At 44.1% G+C, this 19702-nt stretch overlaps 2 protein-coding genes across 5 annotated transcripts in view; one reads left to right on the forward strand and one right to left on the reverse strand.

Moving 5' to 3' along the window:
- Positions 1-416: 416 nt before the first annotated feature.
- SLC7A6OS (solute carrier family 7 member 6 opposite strand) lies at positions 417-11951 on the reverse strand. The gene is made up of 5 exons (XM_048817182.2): positions 11732-11951; positions 9188-9571; positions 3557-3760; positions 2363-2501; positions 417-1279 (listed from the first exon to the last, which is right to left on the reverse strand). Exons 1-5 carry the CDS (start codon positions 11915-11917, stop codon positions 1152-1154), a joined length of 1041 nt encoding a protein of 346 aa, XP_048673139.2. The 5' UTR covers positions 11918-11951; the 3' UTR covers positions 417-1151.
- Positions 11952-12039: 88 nt separating this feature from the next.
- The window catches only part of PRMT7 (protein arginine methyltransferase 7), a 49722-nt gene continuing 42059 nt past the window's right edge, over positions 12040-19702 (forward strand). The window contains exons 1-4 of one of the 4 annotated variants that reach the window (XM_048817172.2): positions 12063-12160; positions 12898-12964; positions 14219-14413; positions 16420-16456. In XM_048817172.2, coding sequence (XP_048673129.2) covers positions 12951-12964; positions 14219-14413; positions 16420-16456 — 246 coding nt within the window. In that variant the 5' untranslated portion in view covers positions 12063-12160; positions 12898-12950. Of the gene's footprint in view, positions 12161-12292; positions 12574-12897; positions 12965-14218; positions 14414-16419; positions 16457-19702 lie in introns of those variants that run through there. The other 3 variants (XM_048817173.2, XM_048817177.2, XM_048817179.2) reach the window with 3 other exon arrangements.

The raw sequence follows: 19702 nt of genomic DNA on the forward strand, positions 1-19702 counted from the left end.
TACCACTAACCACTTAGCATAGTTCATGTGATAGTATTTATTGTATTAAACTATGAAGGTTAGGAAAAGCTAATGTCCTATAGCACCTTCATATATTTGAGCTGGATTGCCCAACCACTTTCTTCTTTACAAAATAAACACTACTGCACAGATCTACCATTCTGAGTTAAGGGAACAGAGACAGAATTGGAGGAGCAGAAGACTAAAGCAGGTGTGTATACTAATCATCTGAGGCCTACAATCTGAGATTTTGATTTATACAGAGATGACTTTATTGTAGCTTTGTATAGAAGTTGATGTCCCTATTAGAGCTACTCACTGCAGAAGAAGGCTTACATGTCAGCATTTTGAATCTTTTAGCTCAGTTAAGGGGTAGAAGCCAAGCTTTTTTAAAGAAATGGCTATTTACAGCAAAATAATTCAAAAATATTTTTATTTACATATTCAAGTGCATTAAATACTTTACATTACTCTAGTTCAGTGATACAAAGGAAAAGGTGTCCAGCCAAAAATCCCTAGGACATGTCTTGACCATTGACCAGAGATTGACCGTTCTTTTCATTTATACAGAGAAAGCAGCTCTTAGGATAGTAATGCAGCGTTTTTTTCTTAAAGCTAAGATTGTTTCTCTTCTTGCCATCATTTGTAATACTCAAATGAGAAAAATGCATCTTTCACTCAAACAAATTTTGTTACTGGATGAAAAGTCACATTATGAATGACTTGCTTTACTTAACACTCACTCAGAGTTAAATACTACCAACTTGAAATTGCAGATGCTTCCTGGATTTTAAGTACAAAATTATTTTTTAATGAACTTTATGTGAGAGTTCAATTTTTGCAGATTTCTACTTTCCCAATAGCTCAGGTTAGGAAATGGCTACTTCAGGCTTAATGTATATAATCAAATACAGTATTAATTTTACAGATCAAACAGATGGACAAGGACAGCTTCCTTTTAAAATGTGGCATTTTGTACAAGAGTGGGAAGCTATTTGTTTTACCAGAAAGAAATGCTTTTCCCTTCTTTGAGGTCTCACCTTAACATTTCCATAAAGAGCTACCAAAAGCAGCAGTAATTTTCTGGACTTTTGCAGGAAGGTCAAGAATATACTCTGCAGGCAGTATGCTGGTATTCAGATTAGGTAGTGCTAATCAGAATTTAAGTCCTGGACCCCATCATATTCAAACTCCTTCAGAATATCACAGTGGTATTTGACCCATGTTCTGCTCTGGATACTCCTGCCATCTTCATCACTGAAGCTCCCATCCTCCGATTCTAGAGAGAAAACATTAAATGCTTCAAACTGCATGTTAAAATCTCGTAGTTAAAGATCAGTTGTGATTCAGGAACTATTAAATACTTAACTTTATATGGTAATGCAAGAGCTGCCCACTACCAAAGAATTACAAGTTCTGCATCAGATGAGTTGTGAGTTATACTCCTTTTTAAGGTAGTGATGACAATTTTGCACATATAGCATCTTTTAACTGAGGGTTTCAATGTAGCTAAGCCTCAATTTTAATAACAGGAAAACAGGATTTGCCCAAGATCAGTGGCAAGAGTTAGGAACTGAATGTCTCCAGACCTCATGTGCCTTATAGTGCAACCAGCTTGATATGGATTTCTAATGAAGGAGAAATTCCTCAGTCAGCCATTAAAGATGAGTTCATCCATTTAAGACAAACATTAAATGAGAATCCACTAATAAATTTGTTAGTCTCTAAGGTGCCATAAGTACTCCTGTTCTTTTTGTGGATACAGACTAACATGGCTGCTATTCTGAAACCATGAATACAGGTTACTTCATATGGCATACAGGGGCCAGGTAGAAGTTTCTTCCCTTTGTTCCTTAAGATTTTTCATGGAAAGAAGAGTTTGCAGAAGTCTCCATCACCTCAGTTCTAATGGGCTTCCAGAACACTGAAAGACTTACAGGAATTGAGAAGTTTAAGATCTGCTGTACTTTTTGTAGGTTAACAACTTGCCAATACTTGTTCGAGTATGAGATGCACGAAAATGAGGAACTAGCATCCACTGATAGTCTTGAATGATCTGTTCCAACTACCTTTGAAGTCTCCAATTTAATGAACCCTCCCATTCTCCATAAACATCCCCGTGAGCTCTAGCTCACGAAAGCTTATGCTCAAATAAATTGGTTAGTCTCTAAGGTGCCACAAGTACTCCTTTTCTTTTTGCAAATACAGACTAACACGGCTGCTACTCTGAAACCCATCATTCAGTAATGAGTCCATCTTAACTTGTTCCTTAGATGGTGACATTATAATTAGCAAAAGTGAGTACCATCAGAAGATTTAAGCCTCATCCCCTGCAGGGCAGGTAGTATGGACAATGAAATACCTCCATCTCCTCCTTCTCTGTCTTCATCTTCCTCAGGAAGGAACTCATCTTCATCAGGATAGTCATTACGCCAGTTATTCTCATTGTTCTCATCATCTTCATCATCATATATTTCTTCTGAAATATCATCATCATCTACCTGCATGTCAATAGGGAAAGGACTGTTCAGAAGAGAAAAAAAAGTCACAGAAAAACTATGTGATTTCTCTATCAGTCTACATAGCACAAGATGAGGAAAAAAAGATATCCACTAGTGATACTTAAGTACAGTGACACCATCCAAGAGTTAAAATGATGTACTAGCTGCAATGGGCAGACCACAGTCTGTTCTGGTCTGACATAACTTATGTTGCTAGTGCATGCAATAAGTTTAGTACTGTGTTAAGGAAATGAAACTATCCTAATAGACCACCACTGATGTGGTTGCACCATTACCTATTTTGGGCACTGCTGAAATTGAAAAATCAATCCCACCCACTCCAGCTGTACTTAAGTGGCTGAATGAATAGTAGTTTTGAGGAAAGTTAGCTATTTGAAGTGAAAAGTGATAAAGCAGTGTTTAATTTTGGCAAAGGGAACAAATGGATTAGAGGATATGCACTGAAAGAAAACTTACCGGCTCCTACTGTTGAAATAGGAAATCACATAACAACCAAAGCACAGTTCTCATTATATATAATGCACAAAACTTGACTGAAACCTTAATAATTTAAGGTAAGTACTCAAATTAGGAAATGCCACAAATAAGGCTGCCTATGCAACCTTAGTTTGGACCTCTTTGGGCCACCTTTTGTGTAGTCTCAGCTGCTCATCAACAAGAAGCAAGTTTGACTACTGTTAGTCCTGGAGACGCATACAACTGAAGTACGAATGACCCAGATTATTTTCCTCCCTGTGCATTGTTTACGAAGTTCTAATCAGTTACACCTGTGCAAACAATTCAGACAATGGGAGTTACATAGGTGTGTTATGCTGGGCATAATTTTCCCTGCCAATATGGAAAGAACCCAGGTTGAGTTTGCAGGACTGGTAGTTAGAAAAAGCACATTTGATACAAAAGCCACTGAGCTACAAAATGCCATTTTGCATGGTCATGATTTTCAGACTAGGACAATGTAATTGAAAGAGGCTAATGGGGAAAAAAGCATGCTTCATTACTACATAAAGTCTGTTTTTTGATTTCCTTGTCCTTACCAGTTCATATTCCTGTGTGTAAGGCTGCACAGAGAGGATGTTCTGGATCCAGCCAGGAGTAGATGTTTCCATGTAGTAAATATCATAAACATAATCATCTTCCTTCACACAGTCTTCTAATCCTTTATCATTGTCAGATAAAGTTAAACGCTCACGGATCATTTCTACTGCATTGCAAAGAATCACAGCTGGATCATCAGTTTTCTGTTATCAAAAAAACCACCAATATTTTATTGAAGTCACACACAGCGAGTTTTTAAGTGAGCTACAAATAAAACATTTATCCTTAATGCCCCAAATAGGGTAAAGTAAAAACATTCTGCAAGTTATTTAAAAGTTTTACTATTGAAAGCTTTAGGTTGCTAATACTACAAATAAATTGCAGTATGACTTTATCTGGGAGGAGGGTGGGGCATACTGGAGAGTCTTTCCATAACCCAAACATTTTCTGTATAGTTAATGGATATTGTCTGTCCATACCATGGTTTTTGATAATAGAATTTGAGACTTTCAGGTTATGTTTGAAAATGAAACATTGAACACTAAATAGAAAATCCATCCATTTTGCTCAGCTCACCAATCTGTCCATTTTGAACTCCTCAACCTAGAAATAGAAATACTGATTTAAGTGGGCATTTCCAGGTGTACTGCTGGCAAATGCCAACTCACTGAAAAGTGAATCTACGTCAGTAATTCAGAGGCCCACATACCAACTAAACAGTTTCCAGTCAGTTTTAGCATTCGATTTTGGGGAGCAATTTCATTAGTGGTTTTTTTTTTGTTTTTGGATGGAGGGCTCTTCACACATTCATTCAGTAGGCAGGGAGAGGGTATCCAGTGGAGATTATTTGCATATAGCTGTAACTCAGACTCCATATCACCCATAAATAACAACTGTAGCCAGAAGAAATTCAAATATAGTTTCCCCCTCAGAAAGCTAAGCCATGGCCAGCCTTCTATAGATAGAAGCAGTAGCACTGGTGTGATTTTCCTGTAACAGCATTTTAAAAATGAAGGGTAGTGGCAGCTGTAAAAGAAAGCAAGTTGAAACAACTGCTACTTTGCTGTGTAAGCAGATGACTGATTAAAGGTGAAACATGAGTTAGTTTACTGTGGATAGTAAGTCAGATTCAAAGCAAACTGGATGGCTTGGAAAGCTACCTTGTCTTGTGTCTGGTCTATTCATAAGTAATTCTGAGTGTGTATGTATGTTTTGCCACAGTGATTCTCAAGGAGTTATTTGTGGAAAGGATCCAAGGACTGTTTGTGTTCGGTCAAGACCAGTGCTATACACTGGATAAAAACTTTAGTTACTGAGATATTCTAATCAGACTGTCCCCCTTTATCAATTCATGTGTCAATGGTAGCCCTTAATATTAAACAGAATTGCTTGGTTTTTGCATCATTCAATTTGAACAAAAACAGAAGTCAATTTCCATTTCAGGGTTTCATGTGTTCAAAGTTGGTGGGTTTTCCATACTTGCAAGAAATCTTAATTTATTTGCAAAGCAATTTCATGTTAATATTTCAAAAAGCTTTCCACTCCAAAGTTTTAGGCCTTAAGTTTACATCTATGCAGCTATTTAACATTTAAAAAAACAGGACCCAATGGCACACTGACCACCCCTTGTTTCCTCATTCTGACATGAAAAATGCTCCCAGTTTATTTTTTGTGATTTGGACATTTGCAAGTTGAAGGCAGAGTTTTCAAGCATTTGAAAACTAATTGCTTTCAGGTATTTGTCTTTTATCAGTTTATTTTTGTTTTTATTTTTAAAAAAGCACAGGCTTTTCCTCAATGAAACCTGAGCCTGAACAGATTTTATATTAAAGAATCTTAGCACTAAAATTATACACAAGGTACATACAACTGAAAATGGGTATTTTACAATGGAAATGTTAATATATTCACTATAAACTCCTTATCTGTGCTATTGATATTTCTGTACACAATGTGAGGATGCGTTCCATGGTTAAAAATATAATCCCCTCTGAACTACCACTATCCATGTACAAATTCATATTAGTGATGGAAAAATTATATATAAACACACCCCTCAAAATGAGGATCACTAGCAGTTATGCTCCCTCATTCTTATAACTTTATTGCTGGGAAAAAAGTGGAAATATCCAGAGTTCACCTTGCAAAGATGGTAGTTGCATCTAGCAAAAAGCAGTTTTATTCATAAGATCTGTAATCAAAACTTAAATAACTAATTTACACATTACTCTTTAAATAAATGGCTAATACACTACAAAGGTTTGTCTGCCTCAGATAGGATTTAATACATATAGTTGTGCAAGTGGATACACATGCTTAAAGTGAATATTTAAATATTCTGTACAGTATGACACTGTTCTATTACAGGTTTCAGAGTTACAGTAACATCTGTTGTAGTAAATTGTACACTTATGTAAATAGGTAAAAAAATGACACCTATGCAAAAGTTTAGATTGGTCTCATATTTCCTAGGGAAAACAACGAACGAGTCCAAAAGACAGAAAAATGCTGCTGGACCCACTGAGTCTGCCCCCATTGTTTCTGTGTTCCACATTCACAGGAGAAGAAACTTTCCAGCAAATTCTTCCCCATAGCCAGAGCCATTTGCCAATTGTTGGCTTTGGCAGGCCCACTGTTTCAATTCCATTTAGGTTGGCACAAACTCTCCCCTTGCTGGAATAGGTGCTTAAGAGAAATTCCACCCATCAAGTTCCAGTGTTTTCTGAACTACTGTATATACTCGTTCATAAGCCAAATTTTTTTTAGTAAAAACAGGAAGCATCAAAGAAGGGGGGTTGGCTTTCGAACGGGTACAGAGAGGGGGAGAAGTGGGACACAGTCCCGCCACCCCAAAAGACGGGGCAAGGAGAGGCAGCACAGCCAGAAGGGAAGATGCAGGGCCAGAGTCTAGCCTCTTCTGGCCACGCTGCTCTCCCCCAGCCTCCGAAGCAGCGGCAGCTCCAGGGCTGGCAGGTAGTGGCAGTGCTGCCTGGCCTGCTGGAGCAGCTCCAGCCGGGCCAGAGACATCCGCCCAAGGTAAGGTGGGAAGAGATGGGATGGGGAGAGTGTCAGGGTCCCAGGCTAGGAGTGGGGCAGGGAGAGGTTACATGTGGAGGGGTCATGTGGGGAGGTCCCAGGTTAGGGGTGGGGTCATGTGGGGGGAGGTCACAGAGGTTACTCCCCTCACCCCCAGCTTTCCACCCCCAAAAATTTCCCCACCAGTGGCTGTCCTGGCCCGGCAGGGTAAGCTGCTGGTGGGCTGGGATATTTTGTTTACCTAGGTTTACCTCTGTGCCTGCAGACACTCCAGGTAAACAAACCCTCTTGGCCTGCCAGCAGTTTATCCTGATGGGTTGGGAGCCAAAGTCTGCTGACCCCTGAATTACAGGGTCAGCTTATTAATGGGTCATAAACATTTGCCAGTTTTACTTCTCCATCTTGGGAGGGATCCGCTTATAAACGAACCGGCTTATGATAGTGTATAGTCAATTCTGAGATGAGAAAAGAGAAACCAGTAAGACGATCTCTCTCATTCCCCATCCTAACATCTACAGGATAAGGGGAAAAAAATTGAAGCAAAAGCTGGCCTAGTTTGAATTTTTTTTTTTTTGCCTAGACACCTCACAATTAAGATTTATTAGTAACAATGCTATTGGGTGTTTGTGGTGCCATAATTCTACCTCTGTTTGGTCAGTCCCTGTGACAGGTAGCACTGTATGCATTTTAAAAGAATACAAGTTCTAATTCAGAAGCAACTTTTAAATGCAACAGAGAAGGACAAAGCTGATTTGTGGAGCCTCATATTTCCAACCTATTAATGATATTTCCATATTAAAAGGACATCTGTATTTGAGAAAAGAAATTAATGGAGTAGGTTGCATATCTACCTGAGGTCTGAATTGAGGTCCAAATCTCAAACACACACACACAAGAACAAGACGAGTAAGTAGATGAGACCATATGTTGCACAAGCTGGGATTTTGACTGCACATTATAGTTCCTATTTTATATCCTAAAAGTAAGTCCTACTGAGTCACATTTTGAGAGCCACTACTTCTTCCCACGTTGCTTGCCTTATGCTTATGAGGCTTTTTTTTTTGGGGGGGGGGGGGGGGGGTGAGAAAGATTGAAGCTGAGGGGAATGGCCAATGTTTATTTGGAGTTAGGCATAGCTGCAAGTAGTCTAATCTGAACAGAATGTTTGGGGGTTTTGTTTTTTAAAAGCTAACGTGCACTTTGAGTGTTGCATTGTACAAATATTATTGAATGCTGGGTAAGGCTAAATAAGTTATTTGGATGGAAATGTTTCAGAATCAAAAAATTTATTACTGCATGGAGCTGCCAGCTGTTTATCAAGATGCAGCATTTTCAGCTGGAGTTGCTCAATTTTTACTGATGGAAGAATTTTTTTTTTAAATTGTTTTTCAGTTACCACATTCTCATTACCCACACTGATGTTTACTTCTCTTCTCTAACATGGAAAGGTTTTCATTTTCTCAGAGCTGTAATCCATTGGTAATGGAAATGCTGAATGGGTTTATTCTCATGTATATGCTATAATACAATGCTTCCTTCAATATCACCCCTCCTCCACCCCACAAAAGCACAATATTACATGCCACAATCATGAAAGTTTAGAAGATTTGTGATATGCTGTACATATAGCAACCATGTGAAACAGACATAGCTTCTTCAACTTAGAATTCCACCAGAAACTGAGCAGAGATTCTTGCAACTTAAAAGATGCATGCAAGAGGATTGTAAGATTATAAAAGTTCTCATCACACTAAAAACATGTACAGCTCAAAAAACCTCTACTCAGTGATAAGAGTGTCAAGCACGGGGGCCTAAAGCATTAATTTCAGAAAAATTTGGAATATTTCTAGTCAGAGTTGCTAAAATAATCTTTCAAGCATGAACCAAACAGATAGTGTTTTCCCAAGTCCACAGGAAGAGCCCACGTCTCTATTGCTGCTCAGTCTTGTCAAGCAGCAGAGTTAAATTAAGGCTTGGATTAGTTTCACAGCTGCTATTTAAAAACAGCTAAGTCCTTAAAAGTACCATATCAATCTCACTTTGCTGCTACTTGAGGGAACTATGAAGAGCAGTAGAAGCAGGTGTTGGAGTTATTCAGAAGTGGGAAGCTCAGTCAAAGAAGCAGAGGTCTCTTCTCTCCACCAGCCTTCTTTGCAGGTGACAGGGGATTCTGAAGGGTTGGGGGACATGGACACACAGCTCCTCCTTTCTAGGAACTAAACAGGGAGAAGCTTTGCGTTTTATACATCTATTAGCCAGAGGCTTATTTGAGAGATTAAACCCCCATATAGGGCCCAGAGAAGACACTAGTGGGTAGGGGAGGGTACATGGATTTCTGTTAGAGGTTGTCCCAGGAGGCTGTACTTTTCACTAGGATTTAAGTAGTAAGACCCGCCTCACCCATATCTTTTATATTTTGCTCAGGCTAGGTTTAATCCTCCAGCTATCATGTGTGTAGTTAACTGTCTAAACAGTATAGATTCAAAATCACTAGATACACAAGAATCTTTCCAGTATGCCCACCTATGCAATTTTACTGCACCAAAATGTAATTTAATTTGACTAGTCAGTAGTGCACAAGTCTCAATACCAACCTCTGTGTCTGCTGCAGAGATACTGGGGTCTCTCTCTACTTCCTCCTCTTGTACTACTTCAAACAACTGGAATTCCCCAAAATAACTTGAACTACCATAAGCAGCAGTGCTTCCTTGTTGTGAAGTGTCTTTTTTTTCTTCAGGGTCAAGTTTAGCACCCTCATTTGTCTCCTCGCCATTTGTGCGAAGTGCAATTGTTTCTTTTTCAGCACAGTTTGGCCTATGGCTGGTTAGGATGCGGTACCGGTTTTCCTGCCTCTTCACCTGCTTGGAGGAGCGAAGGTCCTGAATGATTCTTTGAGTGCTTCCTAAAGAGGGTCGCAGAATCTCTGCTGCTTTATCTCGAGTAATAGCTTCTTGTACATACTTCTGAACAGGCTCATTCTGGACAGAGAGAAAAATGGGGAGGGGGGGGAAAAAGTCAAACCACTGACTTAAAAACAATCACCCGCCTCCCTGAAAGAGCTTTGTGCCTATTATTGTTACAAGTAATTACCAAGATTAGAGTAAACTGAAAGATGCAAGTCAAAAATTTACTATTGGTTGTTTACTTTGTTCATTTGACACCAGTCTAATCTATTTCTATTCTATATAGGTTCTTATACCACACATCATTGTATCTGCATATCTCCCAGCAGTGCATTAACCAACATGACAAATGTCATGTTTGTTCTCTTATCCACCACTCAGGAGAAGTGTGCACTGTGGAGCATCTTGTTACGGTATGGTGGGTTGGTTGGAATATAAAGTTATCAATATGATTTGTTAGAGACCACAAGGTCAAAAAAATATGCTTGAAATGGAAGGTGGTGAGGTTTGTGATGGTCCTTGTACTTGGGGGAGTTCATTCCATGGTCTCAGGCTACTCCTCAAGAAAGTTGTCTTTTGCACAGATCAGCTTCACCCTCATTGCAGGGAGCGCCATTGTGCCAGAGGAGTGAAGCTCTCAAACACTGTCTTTATGTATCCTGGGCCTGGACCATGAAGTACTTTAAAAATAAGGGTTAGGACCTTGAACTTAGTTTGAAGTTCTACGAGAAGCCAGCGTAGAGAGCAGAGGAGACGTCCAACACGCTTGTAGTAGCCTGTGTTGCTGAGAAGACATGTTACAGCATTCTATAGTAGCTGGAACTTCCTAAGCGCTGAAGGCTTGGGGGCCACGTACAAAGCCTTGCTGTAGTCCAGCTGAGAGGTGACAAAGGCATGATAACTGAGGTCATCGTGCACCAGGATGAGACAATCACCCGCACAGGAGATAATAGTAAGTGTTACCCGTGGATACTGCTGTATGACCATTTCAGTGAGGAATTCAAGAGCCCTCCTAAACTATGCACTGAACTGACCAATTGCGGGTGTGTAACTTCAATCAAATGAGACCACATCATAGCTGCAAACTCCTCAAAATGCTTTCCTCTGTCCACCAGCATTGCTTCTGTCTTGCTCATTCAGCCAGCTATTTTTCCATTCAAGAGCTCAGACAAGTCCTGGGCCATCTTGGTGGTCACAGGTTGTGAAGGATAGGCTGAACTGTGTCATAGCTCAGTGGTTTGAGCATTAGCCTGCTAAACCCAGGGTTGTGAGGTTCAGTCCTTGAGGGGACCATTTGGGATCTGGGGCAAAAATTGGGGATTAGTCCTGCTTTGAGCAGGGGGTTGGACTAGATGACCTCCTGAGGTCCCTTCCAACCCTGGTATTCTATGATCTACATATTGCTGACATCTAAATCCATGTTGTCAGACTAGTTCACCTAATGGCTGTATATAGAGGTCAAAAAGTACCAGAAAGAGAGCTGAGCTTGGTGGGAGTCCACAAGCAAGGAACCAAGTAGTGGAAGTACAGCTTCCCTAACACTACTCACTGGGTCAATCCCTCCAGGAAAGACTCAAATATTTTGGCCTTTTACATTGGACCCTTACCACTATCAGTTAAGAGAGAACTCGTCAGTACATTTCTCTGTATTTGTTCAGGTCTTACAGCCAACAATGGGGGAAGAAATACATTTAAAATAGGATTATAGAGGGAAAAAAACATTAAAATGGGTAGAGGGACTTTGAGGCAGGTGGAAGACCCAAAGCAACATCTGATTCACTTTTTGAGGTTGGCTGGTTTTCAGCATGAAACCACCCCCTCCTCTAGGCTTGGTTTTTAGGTGCCAACATGGCAGACCATTAAATGACTGAGCAGTGGCATCCCTCAGGGGAACTTCATGGGCAGGACAAAGGGGTCCGGTGCCCAAACAGGAGAGCACCGGTTAGCGCGGAAATGTTTCAGGGGCACCTAGTCATCATAAAAGCCCATTTGCTACCAGGCTGGTCTCTTGGGGTGGGGGTCAGGCAGATAGGCCCAGCCTGGAGACAAAGGAGAGAGGGTGGGCTCCCGCTAAGCAAGGGAGGGAGGGGGGCGCCCGCTGGGGAGGGCTCCGCTAACCGGGGCGGGGGGAGGGGGCTCCGTCCCCGAGGTGCTCTGGGGGGAGCCCCGCTCTGGGCTGAGGGAGGCCCCTCGCTGAGGGTGCGGAGCCTGCCAGGGACCCCGGCCCCGCGGTACCTGCGAGGAGACGGTGGCCACCAGCTTGAAGAGGCTCTTCTCCACCGGGGCGGGCGCGGGGCCCGGCTCGGTGCGCTGCCGCTTGCAGGCGATCACCAGGGCCTCGGCCGGCTCCGACGCGCCGCGCTTCCGCTTCACACGCAGCACCGCCGCGCGCTCCATGCCGGCCGCCAGGCCGCACAGCATGCTGGGATCGAGACCCGCCGCCGGCGGCGTTGCCCACCACCTAGACCCCGCCCTCCAGGAGGGGGGCGGAGCTTTTTATTCTGTATTAACCCGTCCCCTATTGGGCAGGGTCCGGACTAGAAGCCCCGCCCCCTTCACTCGCCCTCCCGTGGTCGCGTGCGGTTCCGTCGTCTCCCGTCTCGTGACGGACGCAATGCAGCCTGGGAAGATGGCGGCCTGCTGTTCGTGAGCCTGACAGGGCGGGTAAGGATCGGCCGCCCTGCCATGCGGAGCCGGCCCTGAGCCAGGGGCGGGGCTCGGGTTCGCCGGCCCGTCGGGTGGGTTGGGCCGCAGCTGTCGTTGTAAGGCTAGGCCCGTGGCCTCCTGCGCCCTCGTAAGGCGGGGCCTCCGCCCGTGCAGGTCCACGAGCCGGTAGCTCGTCCCCGGGCCCTCCCGGCCACGGGCAGCCCCCTGCCCTGGTGCTAGGGCCACTCATAGCCAGAGGGCTCCCGCCGCCATCTTCCTTCCAGGCCTGGAGGCGGGGTTCGTCCCCCACTCCCGCCGTGAGGCCCCTGCCCTTGCTTCTGCCCGCGAGCGTCCATTCAGCTGCCATGTGCAGTCCGGGTCTGACGCTGTTCTGTGCCCAGGGCCTGGAGATCTGGGGGCGGGAAGTGTAGGTAGGGTTTGAATTGCTCTGCCCCCTTCGGGGCTCCGCAGCGCCGGTGCATGCCTGAGCCCTCCGAAACGGAGGCTGTTTTGCCTGCCAGTGGGCTTGTTTTTGTTGCCATTTTCTTCTCTGTGTCTGTTCCGTGACCAAGCGGAGTTTGTCACGGGCCCGGCTGCTGTTTCTGTGTCTTTCAGAAATGCTACGTGCAGAGAGATTTTATTTGTTTAGAACATAAAGTAAACTTGATAATTAAAAGAGCAGTTGAAATGGAATTCTAGGGTTGTTTTTAGTGCTCAGCGTTTAGCGTGGTGTTTATTTAAAATCTTACTTGCAGATAGTGTGGCAAGCTCTAAGAAATAGTTCTGCAAAACGTGTAAGAAACCACTTATGGTTTTCCATAGGTAAGTTACAAAGAGGGTATTGACTTTTTGATATAGTATCTACATTATTGAACTTGTGTGTTATTCTCTCTCCCATTACTGTATAAACAACAAACAACACACTACAGAAGTGTAGTCACATTGCTTAATGTCAAGACACTACACTGATGTGCCTAGTATATGAACCTATACAGAATAGAATAAATGCCATGACTTGAAAGAATCCCCTATAGGAGGTTAAATGATCTCATCTGCATACAAGTCCTTGTATGTTTTCTTTAATCTCTGTCCATCAGGAGTCAGGACCAACTATCTTCTCGTTGCACAGTATGTTGCTCTTCAATTTATATGTCAAATTACTAATTTCTTCTCCATATATGTGTTTTTATAGGTTATATATATTTTTGTTATGCTCCATCTTTGTTAAAAAACAGAAGAAAACAAGATAAGATCCTGCTATAAAGAATCCTTTGAATTAGATAACAAAATATTAAAAGACATCATACAGTGAATGAGGGACCTACTTCACAGGGGTTAGAAATAGCCTTTTATTACCAGTATTTTTATTTTTTAGAAAACTTGCTTACATATTGCTCTTCTGGATTGTCATATTGGTAGTCTTCACAGAAGAAGTGCATCATAGTGAGTAATCATAAATGAGACGATGGCATATAATGATTGGGAGAAAGTTACAAGTGTTAAGAGTGTGATAGAATAAGGCAAAAGATAGAAGAGCAAGGAGGTTAATAATGAGTAAAACTACAGTTTAGTCACAGGTATTTTTAGTACAAGTCATGGACAGGTCACAGGCAGTAAACAAAAAGTCACAGCCTGTGACCTGTCCATGACTTGTTCTATAAATACCCCTGACTAAATCGTAGGTGGTGAGAGAAGGGGGTGAGGCGTACTGGCAATGATACTGCTGCTCTGTGGGGAGCTCCTGCACACCACCACTGCTGTGGCCGGGGGTGTCCCGGAGCCCCGCCGCTGCTCCCAGACTGCTGCTCTGGGGCTGTGCCTGGGACCGGCTGCCTGGGGAGCGGCTGTTGTGGCTTGCCCTGGGCCGCCCCAGCTGCTCGGGTGGCCCTGGGATCTGCTGCACCTGCCGCTTCAGAAGTCATGGAGGTCCCAGAAAGTCACAGGATCTGTGACTTCCATGATTTCCATTGAAGACTCACAGCCTTACTAATGACATGCTTGGGAATGAAGCCTATAAAACAGGGAGGAGGAAGAGTTAGTATATGTCATAACATAACTTGTATTTTGTTTAAACAGGTTTCTGATAACAGGACAAAAATTTCAATTATTTGAATTGAAGCCAGCTCCACAAAACTGTCTTCACACAATACACAAAGAATACAAACTGGGCTCCATTATGAAGGTCTTCTGTGGAAGGGCCAATCCAACCACAGGTTCTGTGGAATGGTTAGAGGAAGATGAGAACTATGATTACCATCAGGAGATTGCAAGGTATGATGAGAGGAAACACTTGACACTCTCCTTAGCTGCAGATTAATGAAATGTAAAAAAATGAATGCAATGTGAAGGTAACACAATTTATTTGCAAAAAGAAAAGGAGTACCTGTGGCACCTTAGAGACTAACCAATTTATTTGAGCATGAGCTTTCGTGAGCTACAGCTCACTTCATCGGATGCATACCGTGGAAACTGCAGAAGACATTATATACACACAGAGACCATGAAACAATACCCCCTCCCACCCCACTGTCCTGCTGGTAATAGCTTATCTAAAGTTATCATCAAATTGGGCCATTTCCAGCACAAATCCAGGTTTTCTCACCCTCCGCCCCCCCCACAAACAAACTCACTCTCCTGCTGGTAACAGCCCATCCAAAGTGACCACTCTCTTCACAATGTGTGTGATAATCAAGGTGGGCCATTTCCAGCACAAATCCAGGTTTTCTCACCCCTCCCACCCCCCATACACACCCATACCCATACCCCCCCCACCCCCCATACACACACACAAACTCACTCTCCTGCTGGTACCAGGAGGAGAGTGAGTTTGTGTGTGTGGTTTTTGGAGGGGGGTGAGGGAGTGAGAGAACCTGGATTTATGCAGGAAATGTCTACTGCAGTTTCCACGGTATGCATCCGATGAAGTGAGCTGTAGCTCACGAAAGCTCATGCTCAAATAAATTGGTTAGTCTCTAAGGTGCCACAGGTACTCCTTTTCTTTTTGGGAATACAGACTAACACAGCTGTTACTCTGAAACAATTTATTTGAAACTCTGTGTATCTTTTATAAGTGAATAGAGGGGAGGGTGGAAACACTTTTTGTAAGCAGGCTTTCTGCATCACTAGTTAAAACAAGAATAATTTGAAATGAAGATAGTACTTACTTTTATCTTTACAGAGAGCCTGGGATTAATAACATTATTTAGACAGTCATTTAGGCTAAGTTCACCTGTATTTTAACTTATACCAAGTGGAACATTGTAAAAATACTAATTGAAGGTGCTTCACCCAAGCATTTCCTTTATTAATTATCTAGGCTGAGATTTTGATAGGCACTGAAGTGAAATAAGTGCCTGAATCCTATCAAAATTTAGTGGGAGTTAAGAATCTGACTCTCAAGCTCCTCTGAAAATCCCAGGCATAATAGTCTCTCATTGATCATATTCTTGTAACAACCTTTTGGTAGTTGAAAGTAATGATCAAAGAGATTAAATGACTGGGTCAGCTTGTTGGTTTTCAAAATGGTGTTCAAATCAGACAAATTAAAAAACCTCATGTGTTTATTTGTCCTCTTCAGGTTGGGGAAAAGTGTGTGTCTGTGTGTGGGGGGGGAGTACAGTGGCTGGTACGTTAAGATCCTCATACTATTTAAATTGGTACTGATGATAACCTGAGTGATTATGTATGTGCAATATATAGATATAGGTATAAAATCACTCGGACTATTATCAGTACCACTTTAAATAGCATGAGGATTTTGACTTACAAGCCAGCTCCAACCCAGTGCTCTGTGGTTAGTACTCCCTTTCTATAGAGGTGTCTATAAAAAGAGGATACAATTTTCTTTTCCCAGTTCCTAATTACTAACCTATTGCATCTGACATTCTCTGTCATTAGTAGTTGTCAGTAACTCACCATAGGTGCATGTATTTGCTCTGTACTGATTTTTCTAAGAATGCTCAAGATTGAGTATACTGCAGCAATTAAGAGAAAAACCAAAAGATTCTACTACATGTAACACTTAATTCATAGTCCATTCATTCATATACTCATGCCACTCAAAATGGGAAAACCCAGAACCATAAAGTGACCTGAATTCTTGAGGCTAGGGGTGTGGAACCAAACAGCCTCTTAAAGGGACAAATCACTGTGTCACAGTAACTTACTCACTCGCTAGGAATAATTGCTTCACAGTGATGATTCTTCTCTGCTAACAAATTTATATTGTGGTGGTTAATTTACAATGTTTTGATCTGTAAATTCTGTTTTGTTTTCAGATCATGCTATGCAGACATGCTGCATGACAAAGATAGAGTAAGTATAGAAAGTAACTTGAATGGTGAAAAAATGTAGTGTTCCCTTCCCCTCAGCAGCTCCCACTCCATGATTGTACAGGTTCCTCTGGAAGTTGAAGTATTTTGCTACCTGAACTTTCTAAGACTCAGTGATGATTCTTGGGGTACCCAGGACTCTGAGTCACCTTGTTAGCCTCCTACCTCCAGTATGAGGGAAACTTGCTTGTTACGCCTGGGGAATTCTGCACCACTGTGCATGCGCAGATTTCATGACCCCTGCAGATTTCTTTGCTTCCCCTCAGAAAAATGACTTTCTGATGGAGAAGGAAAGGGAAGCCACAAAAGCAGTTGTGTGACCCTCCTGGCAGTATATTTAGGGAAGCCAGCAGAGGTAAATCAGGGTGGGGTAGGAGGTGGGGCTGGGGAATACCTGGCTGGTGGCTCCTACCCTCTGCTGGGCTCAGCTAGTCCCAGCTGGGCTGAGGAGGACGGGACTTCGTCTTCTCCTGTATGGCATCTGGGGCTGGGTCAGATCCACCCCAAGATTTCTCCCCAGGCTGCAGGAAGTTCTGCAAACTCCCCCTGCCTCCCCTCCCCCTCACTCCCCTGCTTTCTGCACCCATTGCTCCTCAGCTGCAGTGGGAGGGGATCACTGTACAGAGAGATGCTCTCCCATCTACCCAACCCCTGTGCATCCAGACCCCCTCATACCCAGATCCTTCTGCCAAGCCTCACTCCCCCCGCCACACCCAGAAGCCCTCCGCCGAGCCCCTTTCCTCCTGCAGCTAGACCACCCTGACGAGCCACCAGCACCCTGATCCCCATCCCACTAAGCCTCAACCAGCTGCCCCTGGATCTCCACCCCACTGAGCCCCACTCCCCTAGCATCTGGATCCTCCCCACACTGAACCTCCCACACCCAGACCCCCCTGCTGAGCTCTGTTGCACCCAGATGCCCCCCACACCCAGATCCCCCAATGAGCTGCCCGAACCCAGATTGCCCCACACAGAACCCTCTCAACCCACACCTGGATCCCTCCACACTTGGTCCTGGCTTGCTGAGCCTGCCTGCCCAACCTGGTGCACCTGGCACAGAGGGGCAGGGCTCTGGGGTGTTTCTGGTCCTTTCACTGTGTCAGGGTTGGGTGCAGCCTCACCAATGAGTCCATGTCCTGGGGGAGTTGCAGAGTGGTCTCCCGTCTCTGTGCAGCCAGTGCCCTGTGCTCCCCAGTGCCATGCTGGAGCCTCCACATTTATTTGACAAAAAAAAAAATTCAGAATTTTGCAGAATTTAAAAATATTGTGTGCAGAATTTTTAATTTTTTGGCACAGAATGCCCTCAGTAGTAAAGGCTTGTGCTTAACTGGATGTCATCTCCTTGTTGCCACCAGCTTCTTAGCTACTTGCACACCCTCACTTATGCCAGCCCTTACTTTGTGTTACAGGTTAACATTAGGTGTGTGTCGTGTTTTCCCCCTACCCCATCCCTCTGCATCTCTGAGTCCCTTTGAAACGTTCCTCTGTACTTTTAGACCCTTATCCGCTGAGCACTCACAGAAATATCAGGGCCCCCAAGGAAACAGTATATCTGCCAGTTTGTATGATTCAACTCAGGGTCAGCACTTAGCTTGATACCACAACACCGAGATAAACTTCTTGTTGTTTTCACTGTAAATATATTATCAAAGATTCAGGAGATAGTGAATAAGGATAATGGAAACAACAGGTCACCTAGAAAGCATGTTATGATTGTTTTATTAGGGACTAAACTTAACAGGCTAACCTCCTGACTAAAGAAGTTTATCTTACCACCAAAGTCCCCTGTAGGGTTTTCAGCCCAGGCTGGTTGAGATCCCATTTTCATTAATGTAAATGCACTGCCTGTGTACTTCCTAGTTGTAGGATGATGGAGTGTCGTCTTTGTTGTCCAAATCTTTGAAGTGTATTGCAAGTAAAGGTTCTCTTTCCTCTCTGTGTCCTTCCTTGTTGACTTCACATCTCTCTGACTTTGCATGTAAATGTACATCCATTGTGTTAGCTTACAATGCTTAATTTAGATGCTGACAGAGAGACAGGTGAATAAACATCCTTTCTCTAAGCAAAAAAACCTGTTTCTCCACTTCTGCTGTGACAGAGTCTAAGAGCATATTTTCAGTATGCTTACATTATTTCTGGGGGAATTCTGCGCCACTGCACATGCACCGAATTTATGTCCCCTGGCAGATTTCTTTGTTTCCCCGCAGAAAAATGACTTTCTGACAGGGAAGCAACAAGAGCAGTCCTGCAACCCTCCCCAGCAATATGTTTCGGGTGTCCAGGGAAGCTGGCAGAGAGGTAAATCACTATGGGGAAGAGGGTGGGACTGGGTAAGAGCCGGCTGGTGGCTCCAACCCTGGGCCGGGCTCAGGTGCTAGTCCCAGCTGGGCTGGGGAGGATGAGACTTCCTCTTCCCTCTCACGGCATCTGGGCCAGGTCAAACACACCCCAGATTTCTCCCCCAGCTGCAGGAAGCTCTGAAAACTCCCTCCTCTCCCCTGCTTCATGCACGCATCACTCCTCAGCTGCAGGGGGAGGGATCCCTGTACAGGGAGCTGCTCCCCCATTCTGCCCAACCGCCATGCATCCAGATGCCCTCATACTCATACCCTCCCACCAAGCCCCACACACTCAGAACCCTCCCTGATGAGTCCCACTCCCCCTGCACCTGGACCACCCCGTCTAGCCACCCACACCCGGATCCCCATCCCACTGAGCCCCACTCCCCCAGCATCTGGACCCCCCACTGAGTCCTCCACACCCACATCCCCCTGCCAAGCATTATCCCCCCACACATCCAGACTCCACCGTGCTGAGCCCCAACAGCCTTCATCTGGAACCCCCTGCAGAGTCCCATTACATTGCACCCAGACCCCCCCAACAAGCCCCTGTGCATCCAGGTTCTTCCCGCACCTGGATCCCCCATTGAGCCATCTGTACCCAGATTGCCCCACACAGAACCCTCTCAACCCACACCTGGGTCCCCCAACACTAAGACCCTCCACACTTGGATCCTGCTTGCTGAGCTTGCCTGCTCACACTTGGTGCACCTGGTGCAGAGGGCCAGGGCCCTGGAGTGTTTCTGAGGCAGGCCCAGTCCTTGCGCTGTGTCAGGGTTGGGTGCAGCCTAACTTTTGAGTCTGTGTCCCCGGGGGCGGGGTAATGGGGTAGAGAGCTGCACAGTGATGTCCCACATCTGTGCAGCCAGTGGCCTGTGCTCCCCAATGCC

This window comes from Caretta caretta, chromosome 12, assembly GCF_965140235.1.
Source record: "Caretta caretta isolate rCarCar2 chromosome 12, rCarCar1.hap1, whole genome shotgun sequence".
In the NCBI taxonomy this organism is placed as follows: Eukaryota; Metazoa; Chordata; order Testudines; family Cheloniidae; genus Caretta; species Caretta caretta.